General features: G+C 41.0%; 1 protein-coding gene across 1 annotated transcript in view; it reads right to left on the bottom strand.

Moving 5' to 3' along the window:
• Nucleotides 1–12,257, bottom strand: part of NME8 (NME/NM23 family member 8) — a 2,398,321-nt gene that overhangs the window by 476,053 nt on the left and 1,910,011 nt on the right. Inside the window, exon 17 of the mRNA XM_069613833.1 lies at nt 3,341–3,579. Within this exon, the coding sequence (XP_069469934.1) occupies nt 3,341–3,579 (239 nt within the window). The remainder of the gene's footprint in view (nt 1–3,340; nt 3,580–12,257) is intronic.

Raw genomic sequence — 12,257 nt, 5'->3', positions numbered from 1 at the left:
GTAGAGCAGGAATAGTAGGAGGAAGGAGCAAAGCAGCAGGAAGAGGAACATACGGAGGGGGCGCAGAGGCACCAGGCCTTCGTTCATTTAACAATTTGTCTATAAATTCATCGGAAGCATGGAGGTCTTTGGAAGGATAGATTTTTTGAATTCCAAGTGAGAAAGCCCTATCCATATTCCTAGTCGATTCAGAATGTTTATCTTGGTCATACAATAATGCTTTTTCGGCGTTCGTCTTATGATGGCGCGCATGTTTTTCTCTACTTTTAAGTTGCTGCAACGCTTCTTTTTTCCAATTCTGCAAAACATCAAATGCTGCAGGTCTAGGCTTTTTCTTTAATAGAATTGACTCTAAGTACTCAATACGGGGGATTTCAAAACTACCATTGATTGGCCACTGAAGTTCGGAGGCATGTCTGGTTTGTCTGTTCCAAATGTCATTAAATACTATACTTCCAATGCCATGCTTACAGTACATAGTACATGCCGGCGACCCCTCCTGTGGTGCGGGACAGCTAAATTCCAAAGATTGTCTCTCGCTGCGGAACAACACCCTGAAGCAGGTAGACAATTTCCCAGGCATATCAAATTATTGGTGTTACCTGGTCAATAATTGTGTCTGCAGATACAATGCGCCAAATTCAAATTATCAGGGTTGAATTAAGAGTCGGGTCACGAATCACCTGAACAAACCTAAGGAGGTCCGATCGGATTTCAAAGAATCTTACCTAACTAATCTTACCTCGTCTATGGTGATTTTGGCAAATCTGCCCGCCTCGATAAGTGGACCCTCGTCAAGATGCCGTCTCGGACCACAAGCTAATCGTCCAGGGATCGGGTCGTGTCTCATTCAGTGGGGCCCCTTTTTGTCACACCATACGATCCCGGTCCGAGAGCCTGCGTCAACCTTCAACAATCCGGCATCAATCTTGAGGGTCCCTATTCGGGCGCCAACTGTGAAAACAAAATCAAAATATCGAGGCTGAGTACCCCAAAAGGAAATACACCGAACACAGGTTACAAAGGAACATACAAAGTACTTTATTTTATACTGAATCCAGTTACTAAGAACAGAGCAAAATCAGATAGCTATCGGCCCACAGTGCAACACAACGAACTCCAGCGTGGTTCAGTGTGTTCAGTGAGAGACGCTGTAGATTAGAATGCATTGGGTTTTTATACTCTTTGTGAGCACGATGTCCAGCCCCACTTCGGGTTAATATTCCACTAATACATCACCGATCTAGGGTTCATGCCAAGTCTCGCACATCCGCATATAACTGGTTTGCTTTTAATACATATATCAACAAGCCTGTAAGGCAACTGTGTATTCTGGGATTTTCCATGCAGGTCTTCTCAAACATTAATACAATGTAGTTAAATAAGTGTTCTACGTTCAGTATTTGAATACATTGTTCTTAACGTATGCTTGTGGATTAGTTTCATTGCACGAGTAATCCTTTACACACAGGTCAACGAAGGACAAGGGCTCAGTTCATGACCTCAACAAGTGGCCTGGAGACAAGTTACATATTAGCTACATACAGAGGTCAAGACGACCATGTTGTATTTTGGAATGACATCGTCCACCATTTTAACTCACAGGGTGACTTTACAAAGCAAACCTAAAATGGCGGATTGACCTAAAATGGCGGTTTACATTGATTTTAAGGTCAGGACCTTGCAACACGGATTTCTTCGCAAGCGACTTGTGAGCAGCTTGGCGTAGGCCAATATGCATATATTTATTGTGATAAGAGGCACGATATAATTTCTCTTTTGACAGTAGCGACAACTGAGTCACATGGGATAATGCAGGGTCGGAGGTGGTCTTACCACCAACAAAGTTAATACTGATTTGCAGGCTTGAACCCATCAGTATCACCACACTCACCACCATCAGCCGATATTTTCTCTGTCAGTTTTTTATAATTAGGATAGAAAAAAGGGCCAGTGCGAAGGCTTCTTATGTGCATACACCCAGATCGTGTCCTTTCATGCTGCACTAGAAATGAGGAAATGCTGATACAGTAATCAACATTTCTCATTGCCATGAGTGGAATGTTTGTGGCAGTATCGATATTACTGTGTATAGTGTCTATGCTTCCTCATAACAATGCTGTTCCACAATGACTAAGTCATTGTTACTGTCCTGGCCGTATCACTACCATCACTAAAAGGTAACAGATACCAACCACATTAAGGTCAAGGCTTAAATCAGGTCAATCGAGTTTTAACAAGCTAAACTGTATTCTATGATTGCTTGTGTATGCCAATGGATTACGGGGAACTGCTCAGTAAGAGATATACAATAATGTCACTAACCATGGGTGCATTCGTAAGGAAAGTAAACGAAGGTCACAGCATTAATCAAAAGTCAGATTTATGTTTAGAAAACAATCCAACATATTTTCTTTTTTATTATTTTTCATCTAAGTGATGGGACATATTTATTTAACCTCTCAAGTAAACCCATAATTTTCAAAGCACATCCGATGCTACCAAAAATAGGAAGTTGTAGATCATTAAATATTTATGGAAAGAATGGTATGACCCTGAACAAGGCTACGCGACACACAGAGACAGCTGCTGCATTGTTTCTATCCCTTTCAAAATACGTATGTAGAGCTTAAAGACATTCGTATGTCCTTTGTATGTCAAGTGTTGTTGCTTACGCATGAATTGGACAGATCAGCCATTTTCGGGCAGTGTGTGAATGTATGTAATGTTCTGGAGGGGCTAGGCAAAGGTGATGACACTAAGAACACCGTACTGTGCCATTATTAAAAGCGAATGGCCCTTCATGTACAAGATGTATTGCATAATGATGATACATATGGATGAACAGTTAAAAAGAATGATGTATCTTTGATACTTTTCTATAGGAGTTTGAGGTGCAAATAGAGATATTAGGTGTGCATTTCTTAATACGTGTACCTGGTTCTTGCAATACATGACAGTATAAGAGAACAGCTCAAACACGTCGTATTTTACAAAAGACTTTTCCATGAGTCCAATCTGTTACAGTCGCCAGAGCCTCCCATATATGACCAGCTAAGCATCTGGCCAGCCTATGAATGATGCAACAAGGCAATGATTTTAAGTAGAACACACACCTTTATGACATACTTTGTTAAAAGAACATCTGTATATATGTCAGATAATTTACACTAAAGCAAAAAGCGGACATGTGCTTGTTAAAGTAGGATTTTATCAATACACCACGCGAAAACACATTTTTGATGTTCTGCATCTCTTCAACTAAAACATACCTATATATATATATATGTAAATGTAGAATTCCACACGAGAATAACCTTAAAAGTAGCCTTTTTTTTACCTTCAGTCGGTTTTTCCAATATTTGAGTTTCTTCTCCAAAAAGATAATTAATGTTCTCTAGGGCCTGCTTCTCATCAGATGAACCACCAATAGCATTTTCCAAAATATCCTTTGCATATATCGCTCGCAGTGAATTGGGATAAGCCTCTTTTGCTATTTCTGGATCTGCCGGACCCATTAGTTTCACCCATTCTTCAATAGCATTCTCCTTGGTTAGAACCATTAGTGTAGCAGGACCCCTGTCAAATTTAAGATTTTTTGCAAGTAAAAAAATGTGAAATATAAAACAAAAACTAGCCAGTACAAGAATACTAAAGCAGTAAAATAAATATCATATTGAAACACATTCTATGGAGGTTAAACACTAATAAACAATTTACATTAAACACTTGACACAAGCACACACAAAGTCATTTTTGAAGACAGTAGATTTGCCTTTGCCTAATATACATCAAGGCCCCATTCCCTTACTTCTTGATTTCTCATGTTGTTAAAAAAACATTTAAAATGTAAATAGATAGATGAAACTGTAAATAGATGAAACTGTCAATACACTTTGCTTTCATTAGTATCAGATGAAGATAAAATGTAAGGGTTAGTCAGCATAATGTCTAATGGACTTCTAGACCGTAGTCCACGGTTCTCTAAACTGTTGGTCGTCTGTTCCACAGGGGATCCGACTGGAGCATTTTCACAGCAAACACCCTTAATATTTTTAGTGAAGCTGGAGCGCATGAATAGGGGAAAAATCCCACCATTCACTGCTTTCACGTTTGACTTCGCCTGGCATTCCTTCTCCATCCCCAAGGAGAAAGCTAACTAATAGCTAGGTCCATAGAATGGAGGGAGGGACTATGGAGGAAACGGGTCCCTGGACTATGGGTACATTAACTCTTTTACAAAGTCATATAAAGTTCACTATTTCCTTCATACTTAAAGGAGTTGCTATAGCACAAATGATAGTTGGAAGGATGGACAATATCTATTTGGTCAACAAAACAATACCCTGTGTAAATTGGGCTCCAGCACTGGAACGAGCATCCATGATTTAATGAGAAAAAGCAGGTAGAACTTCTTAAACTTCCTAAGAAGTTCATGGAATTTTTTTTTTGTAGCTGATAGATTTTGTGAAAAAGGTGTGGAAACGTTTACAGCCTCCCAAAATTTCACTGGTTTATAGAGTTCAGAAAAAAGAAACAGTGTCAGTTTCAAGCATAATTTTATCCTGCTGTTCTGCCTAGCAGTGTGAAAATGAAAAAGGAATATTATCAGTCAGTTTGAAGCCTATTTAAATGCTGATGTTCTGTTTAGAAGCTGTGAAGAACAACATCAACTGCAATAGTACAAATACAAGGTTTTTACAAATGAGTTGATGTTTGACTGAACCAGGTAACTGTTAGGGAGAATTCTCCAGAATGGCTAATTTCCCTTACCTACTGAGTCCCTCAGCAGCTTTGCCGGATTTCCAGGATTTATTTTTTTCACCTGGTAAGAGTGTGAGGCTTTTTTCCCATTCTTACATTTGTTTTGCTGTGTGTTTAACATTTTTCTGTTCATAGACTGTGGAGCCTCACCTACTCGATAGGCATCATCTTTTTACTGCGCGTCACACAGCACCTTTAGTGCAGTGACACAGGGTTGTCTTTTTCAGACTTCCCACTTTAAACTCCATTTTCTGAGACTGACTACTGTCTCCCAGAACATGTAAAGTTGCCATTGACTTTATTAGTCTTTTTAAATTCACAGACCCAGTACAAACTATCTTACATAGAGTACTGGAAAGGGTTAATAGTTATCCCTTTTTGTCTGTCTCTCATGGACCATTATTTCGTTCCCCTTTCTTTAATATTTGGCTGGTGGCAGTGGTATCTACCATATTTTTCCTTCCGCGGTCTATGAAAATGGCCTTGGTACTGTTTTAGGCTATGTTAGTTAGTTAGTTAGTTAGTTAGTTAGGTAGTTAGCTGCACTACATTGGAATGCCCTACCTCCACCCCTGCGAGCTGAAGTCTCTCACCTAGCATTCTGAAAAGCGATTAAAACCATTCTCTTCAACTAACCCACACCCTACCTTCACCTGGAACGCATCTACCTGCCCTAACATTGATCATTTCTGATTGATTGTTTACTCTTTATGTACCCGCTATCGGATTATCTGTAACCTGCCTCCATTACATGTATGTAACCTTTATGTAACTAAGGACGCCACAAGTAACAGTGCCACGATGCCTTTGGGCTGCATGTGCGCTATACAAATGTAAAAAATAAATAAATAAAATAAATAAATTAGTAGCCTCAAACTTTAATCCGCTGGACCCAATTTACTTTTGTGTGGTACTGGCTGGGTTTATTCACCATTTCTTTTTGTAAAGGTCTTTCTCATGTTTTACTCTGCATGCCAAATCAGGTTTGGTTCCTTTGTGCGCCGTCCTTTGGTGGGCTTCTTCACAGACGCCCTCCTTAGGTGCCTGAGAGTCTAGGTAGACAGGATGTGAGGGAGGGGTTTTAGGCCCCCTGCACAGGGCCTCCTTGGAGACCCAAGTCGCACTCTTGTTTGATTGGCTAGGTGACTGTCCTGCCAGGACAGCCACCCTGCTGTGTGATTGACAGTCAGGCTGTGTGAATGGGGGAAAACTGCATAAAAAGCAGGTCTCTGGGACTTGGAAGGCAGAGTCGCCACTGGATCGAGAGAACCGAAGAGAAGCTGAAGGAAGAGGACTGCTGCAACTACTGAACCTCCCGGTGAAGCCCTGCTGCGGGTTCGAATCTCCTAAACTTCGATGACAGAGAAGATCTGTAAGGAATCTTCTCCCCTTGAGCTGGTAGGACCAACCAGTTCGCCAAATACCAAGCAAGGCCACCCTCCCCAGGTCGAATTTGCTGTGCACCGCTGTAGTGAACCAGATAGCCAGGAGGACCGGACCCTGTTTGGGTTTTAAGGAGCACACCTTTTATTCATTGCTTTGCTCTGTTGCTGGTTTCTTCCCTGGGCAATGCAGGACCCTCCAGTCTTCCTCCTTCGTGTCAGTCGACAGTCGCTTCAGGAACCGTGAGCCTGCAGGATCTGCCAGGAACCTCTGCCTCAGCTACAGCATTCTTCTTCTTCTAAGGTACTGTTCAAACCTGGTTGTACTTTCCATCTGACCGCGGTGAAAGTGTTTTAAATCTTTCACCGATCCGAGGACTTGTCCTTCTCTTTTAAATAACTTTTCATTCGACCAACTTCGTTTCAATCTCTTGGCAAAGACTTAACTGCGAACTACTCTGAACAGTGTGATCCTCTGCAAAGACTCTGAACCATTAACATTGGCCCAGGACTACTGATTTGAATCCTCCCACCTTTTCTAGATTGCCCTGCCTACTTACTTGTTGGTGCTGCTTAATTTTGTATAACCTTGTCTTTCCCTCCCTTTTTAAATTGGTGGAGTACCATTTTGCTCACACTTCATTTTGAGCTTAACTTGTCCAGAATTGATTGGGTGTTGTGCAGTATATCAAGATTGTGAGTTTTCTGGTGCTTTACTTAGGGAACTGTTTTACAAATAAGTGTGTAAATAAATGTATATTATTTTACTCAGAAACCTTGAGTCAGTGTATGTTCGAACCATAGTAATTGCTGTCCTTTGAGTAACTTCTGAAACTGCTCACTTTACTCTTGAGATAAGTCTTGCTGCTCACCCATCGCTACCACTTTACAGTGTAGTACAGGATTGTACCAATGGTAAATTTGTACTTACACTTGTAGTCTTAATTGTGTGTGATGTTCCCAAAGGGTACTGCATATGATTCTGCCTAACACTGGTGTACAATGGTGAGGATGAAGTATAGTGATTACACTAAGAGTGCTGCTATTACCTTGGATCAACTAACCACAAGGCTAAGCATCACTAAAAAGCAAATTTTAATCATGTCTGTTATGGAAAGCTACAGTCAGGAGACCCTCCTTAGTTACACTGTAGATTATCTCAAAAATCTGTGTAGAGAAAGGAATCTCTCTGTTAAAGGCAAAAAGTCAGAATTAATTGAAAGGTTGTTAGAGAAACAGAGTCTGGAGAGTGGGTCTGAAATACATGACCCTCCAGCAAATGTGTGAAAATGATGAGGATGATAATGTGTCAGTTATTATGGATGAGTTAGATGAGGCAGATGTGTATCACAATGTAGGCCTTACTGCTCCTCTACCTGCTCAGCAACCTCAACCTCTGTCCAATGGAACCCCATCAGGTCCTACACTCAGTCCTGAATTCATTGCTCTAGAAAAGATGAGGCTTGCATTGGAATTCAAACGTATCAATGCTCAAACTGAACAAAAGCATCAAGAACTTAAGCTCAGAGAAATGGAGTTGAACCATGCACTAGAAATGAAGAAATTGTCTATTGAAAATGCTTCTCTCCCAGAGTCTTCTAGGTCGTCCAGTCCTAAAGAAATTGTTGGTACGTATGAGGCTAAGCTTGATATTTTGGATTGGTTGGCAAGGTTTGAGTATAACCATGGGATTCAAGACATTACAGGGATTCAGTTGCTTCCTTGGCTCTTCTCTAGGCTACTCACTGTTTCATCTGATGTTGTGATGGAGTTGGGGGAGGTAATAGGATGGATTATGAGTGTATGAAGCTAGCTTTAATTGCTAGATTTGGGAAGACCCCTACCCAGTACCTTAAGTGGTTTAGGACCCTCAAAAAGCATGATGGTACCCCTCGGGCTACCTGTGTATGTGAATGTTTGAAAAGTTTGCAAGTACCTTTCTAAGTACCGCACCGCGCGTGTGCACCGTTTGCAAGTACCTTTCTAAGTACCGTTTGGCCACGCTACTCTGCTCTCCAGTTTGGATTCTGCCAATTTTGCCCATTTTGGACTTACAGTCGTGCAGGACTTCAATAACCAGCAGGTGAACTGGGTTTTACTCAGCAACAGGAGGAAAATTCCACTGCTTTCAGCTTTAGCTTATGCTATCTTTTTGTGTTTATCTCGTTGATTAGGCACCGTGCTGTTGCCTTGCTGACACGCCCAGTGGAAGGCGTGCATATAATCCTGAACGCACGCGCACGGCGCACAGTTTGCAAGTACCTTTCTAAGTACCGCTTGGCCGCTTTGCCGCGTTTGTCACTGTTGAAGCGGCCTGCTGTACTTATTAGGTATCTTAACTTTCTGATAACTGCTTTGTCCAGGTGTCTGGGAAATTTAGAAAGGGCTCTTACATCTGAACATGCTCACGCTGACCTCAGGTATGCCATCTGGGTCCCTTATAGCTGGCATATGGGAACCCACTTCTGGACTTACAACGCCTCCGCAGATTAAGAAGCGTTCATGGAGTGTGTCTACTCCCTTCCCCAAGCCTGCTAAATTACATTCAAAACAAATGCAGACCCCCGTGAGACACATGGACATTCGGTCATTTTACGCCAGCTTGCCGCAGGTTTCCTTACCTGTATTTAGCAAAAGGACACCTACGTTACAAAGAGCTGTCTGCTTGGCGCCTCGGATAATTATGGACCATGGTAAATCTGATTTAGCGGCAATAACGTCAACAGAACTACCAGGAAGTACTGTTGTGGGTTTGGGGGGGACCTAAATTGTTGTCTCGGGTAAGTCAATGTACTCATGTTCCATTGTCTGTGTCTGAACAGAATGTTTCATTGTCTGACAGTGTGTTATTGTGTAATGTTATGACTGCACCAACTTCCACACTTAGTCAGACAAAAGAATCTCAGGGTCACCAGTTAAAAGATCCAGCGATCCTCAATATTGATTTAAATGAGTCTAGTTTTTCATCACAAACATTGAACATTGTCAGCTTCCCCGGTGTTATACCCAATCCCCTCTCAGTCTGTTGTTTCAAATCTTTCATTTGCTATGCCAACCACCAAGGAAAATCTCCCAACATGTTCCTAGGGAAAATTCAATTCAGGTGCAATCTCCAAATAGACTGTTGGAGACTACTCTAAATTCAATGAATTTGGCCATCCAATCAATGGCCAAACTCTTTGAAACTATGGAACTCAAAATTGTTGCTCAACATAAACAAATCGAACAGCTATTGTTGTGGCAAGATTCTGTAACTTTAAATCTGCAGGGAAACAGGGAGAGTTTGACGAAGGCTGTGGTTAAGCTGGATTTGAAATCTCAAATAAACACATTTACTCAAACCTCTGGGTCAGCATGTGAGGAGTCAGGACGGGTTTTGAGTAAATCTGTTCTTCCTCACTTTGTAGAAGTGATAACCGAGAAAACTTATGTTCCACAGGGGGAAAATGAGTTGGGATCCGGAAATGAAAACGGAATAGTAGGAGGTAGTGGTAACATTAAATCTGTGATTAGTAAACCTCCAGTTTTACCTAAACTACTATACCCCATGTTCGTAGTGGCTAGTCTACAAACTCAAGTTCCTAAGACGGACAAAAAGGTAACTTTTGCCCCGGAAAAGAAGACGAAAAATCAAAAAAATGCAAAGTCCAATTCTACATCTCGGACGAAGCAATTTGTTAAAAGGCTACCTTGTCTAGAAACTAATAAAAAGATTAAAGAAATCACAAAGAAATATCAAGCTCATGCCCAATTAGCGCAGATAAAAAAAGTGATTACACTTTTAAAGAGGACGATTTCCATTCCCTCATATAAACCGTTGGATGATCTAATTGATGTGGTTTCAGCCCCCATCCCATGTAAGGATGCACCTCAAAGGAATAAAGGTAAACCTAAATGATGCTGAAACCCCATACCCCACAGAAGTCTAAATCCATTTTGGAAAGTGACATCCACTTACAGGAAATTCGACGTGCAGTCGATGAATACATGGGTGCACAAGCACACCAAGCATTACCTCTAAAACATGTTTCTGAACGAAACTCAAATACAAGCAAAGAAAACTTAGAACAAGATTCCTTACCGGAGAGTGAAAATTTGATGGCCACTATAAGCGTTGTTTCCGCAACAATGTGCGCAGCTGACAACCTAGAAATTTTTAATAAAGAACAATTGCAGACTGTATCTTTGCCAAAGGTAGGCCTCAGATTATATCACTCTGAAATTAAACAGATAATTACCTCTACCATTTTAGAGGTTTTACAAATTGGACCAGTGAAGTCACAACAAGTACTCAACTCACAGGTCGTACCGGATAGACCTCCCAATAAAAGTGCCTTGAAAATGAAGAAATCAGCTTCCTTTTGCTTAACATTAAAATGCTGCCCTCGCCCAGCCTCCCAATACATACTTAATCGAAAATCTGTTTTAGAGATTCTCTCAGAAATTCCAGCTTTGGATGACATAAAATCAGTTGACATCGAACAGGTGGAATTTCTTTTGAGGGGAGACAGGACCGAGGTAAGACTATGGATAAATTCCAAAGTAATCTGGAACATGATTTGGCCAGAAAAAGCTCACTTGTTTGATCTGGGATTTATACTCTTGAAAGAACTGCACTCTCCACAACAGTTGAAGGGGGACCCTCCAATTGTTAATAACTTCCATGCGGACATGGGGAAAAATCAAGGAAAGAACGTAGCCTGTTTGTGCAAGCAGCAAGGCAATTCTCATTCGAGCATACCCCAGAAAGATCAACTCTTGTCATTGGTTAGCTGGAATTTGAGAGGTTTCAGAAATCTTTTAAATAAACCTACAGAGCTGTCCACACATGACATAATAATGCTCCAAGAGACATGACTCGTAGAGCCCCCTGTGTGGAATGGCTTCGACCTCCAAGTAATTCCAGCTAACAAGGCAATGCGGGGGAGGCCTTCATCACGCTTGCTGGTTGCTTTTAAACAGAGTTCACTCATAAAAATTGAGCATTGGGTTTCACCAAATCCGTACATTCAGTTGGTCAGAGCCCAACATAACTCAAAATTCTTTGCTCTGATCAACTTGTACTGGAATCCTGAGGCTATGTCAGATGATCAATTCTTGGAGGACCATATGGGTGTACTAGACATGACTTTGCTCGATCCCTGCATATGCTACACCATTATTGCAGGTGACTTCAATCTACACTGTTTCTCTCAGCAACATATTCATCATAGCAGGTGGCTGTCGAAATGGTTGTATTTGGCAAAATCAAGAAATCTATTAGTTTTGAATGGCTCCTTTCCTTCTGACAATCTTCCGAAAGCGACTTGGCAGAGAGGAAATAGTGCCAGTATAATTGACTATATTTATGTGGACGAGAACATCATGTCACAAATTAGGTCTTTTCAAGTGTGTCAAAATATTCTGAGTGATCATAACATGTTGTGTATGGAATGGGTAGTCATAAATCTGGCAAATAAGGTACCTGTTGAATATATGCAAGGCAATGTAATTGTGAATACGGCTCGAAATAGACTTTCGTGGAACAGCAACTCGCTCAAAGTGTTTGGGGAATATTATGCACGGTTACTCGGTCAAACAACTCTAAATCAAAAGTTCGAGGTAGTAACTTATGCTGATGCCATGCAGAAGTTCCAACCCATTTCAAGATCAAACATGCAGAAGCAAGCCCCACACTTTCACAACTTTAGTAGGGAAGTCAAAGACAGGAAAATTCAATTCAGACATGAAAAACGTCAGGCATTACAATTAACATCAGCTTCACGAACTAAGGCCTTAACACAGATTCAAACCAAATATAAAAACTGGTTGAGGACGAGGAAGCACAACTTATATCAGACTGATGGTGCTACCATGTTATGAACTTTAAGCAGTAAAAATACCAAACAAATTTGGTCTTTGTTAAACCACTCATCAGCGGGAAATCAAGTGGCCATACAGTCAAACTGTATTAGTGAACAAATGTGGGTTGAATATTTTTCTAAGATCTATGCACAACAAGCAGACTTAAATATTGATCCTAGTTCCATTCTGATTGGGTCCTTTTATTTACATTTTGATTGGGAAGATATCTTATACTTCAAACACAAAGCCAGTAAATCCAAAGCCCCG

The sequence above is a fragment of the Ambystoma mexicanum genome, chromosome 5p (assembly GCF_040938575.1).
Source record: "Ambystoma mexicanum isolate Mex_15411 chromosome 5p, UKY_AmexF1_1, whole genome shotgun sequence".
Lineage (NCBI taxonomy): Eukaryota > Metazoa > Chordata > Amphibia > Caudata > Ambystomatidae > Ambystoma > Ambystoma mexicanum.
This window is presented reverse-complemented; position numbering and strand designations above follow the sequence as displayed.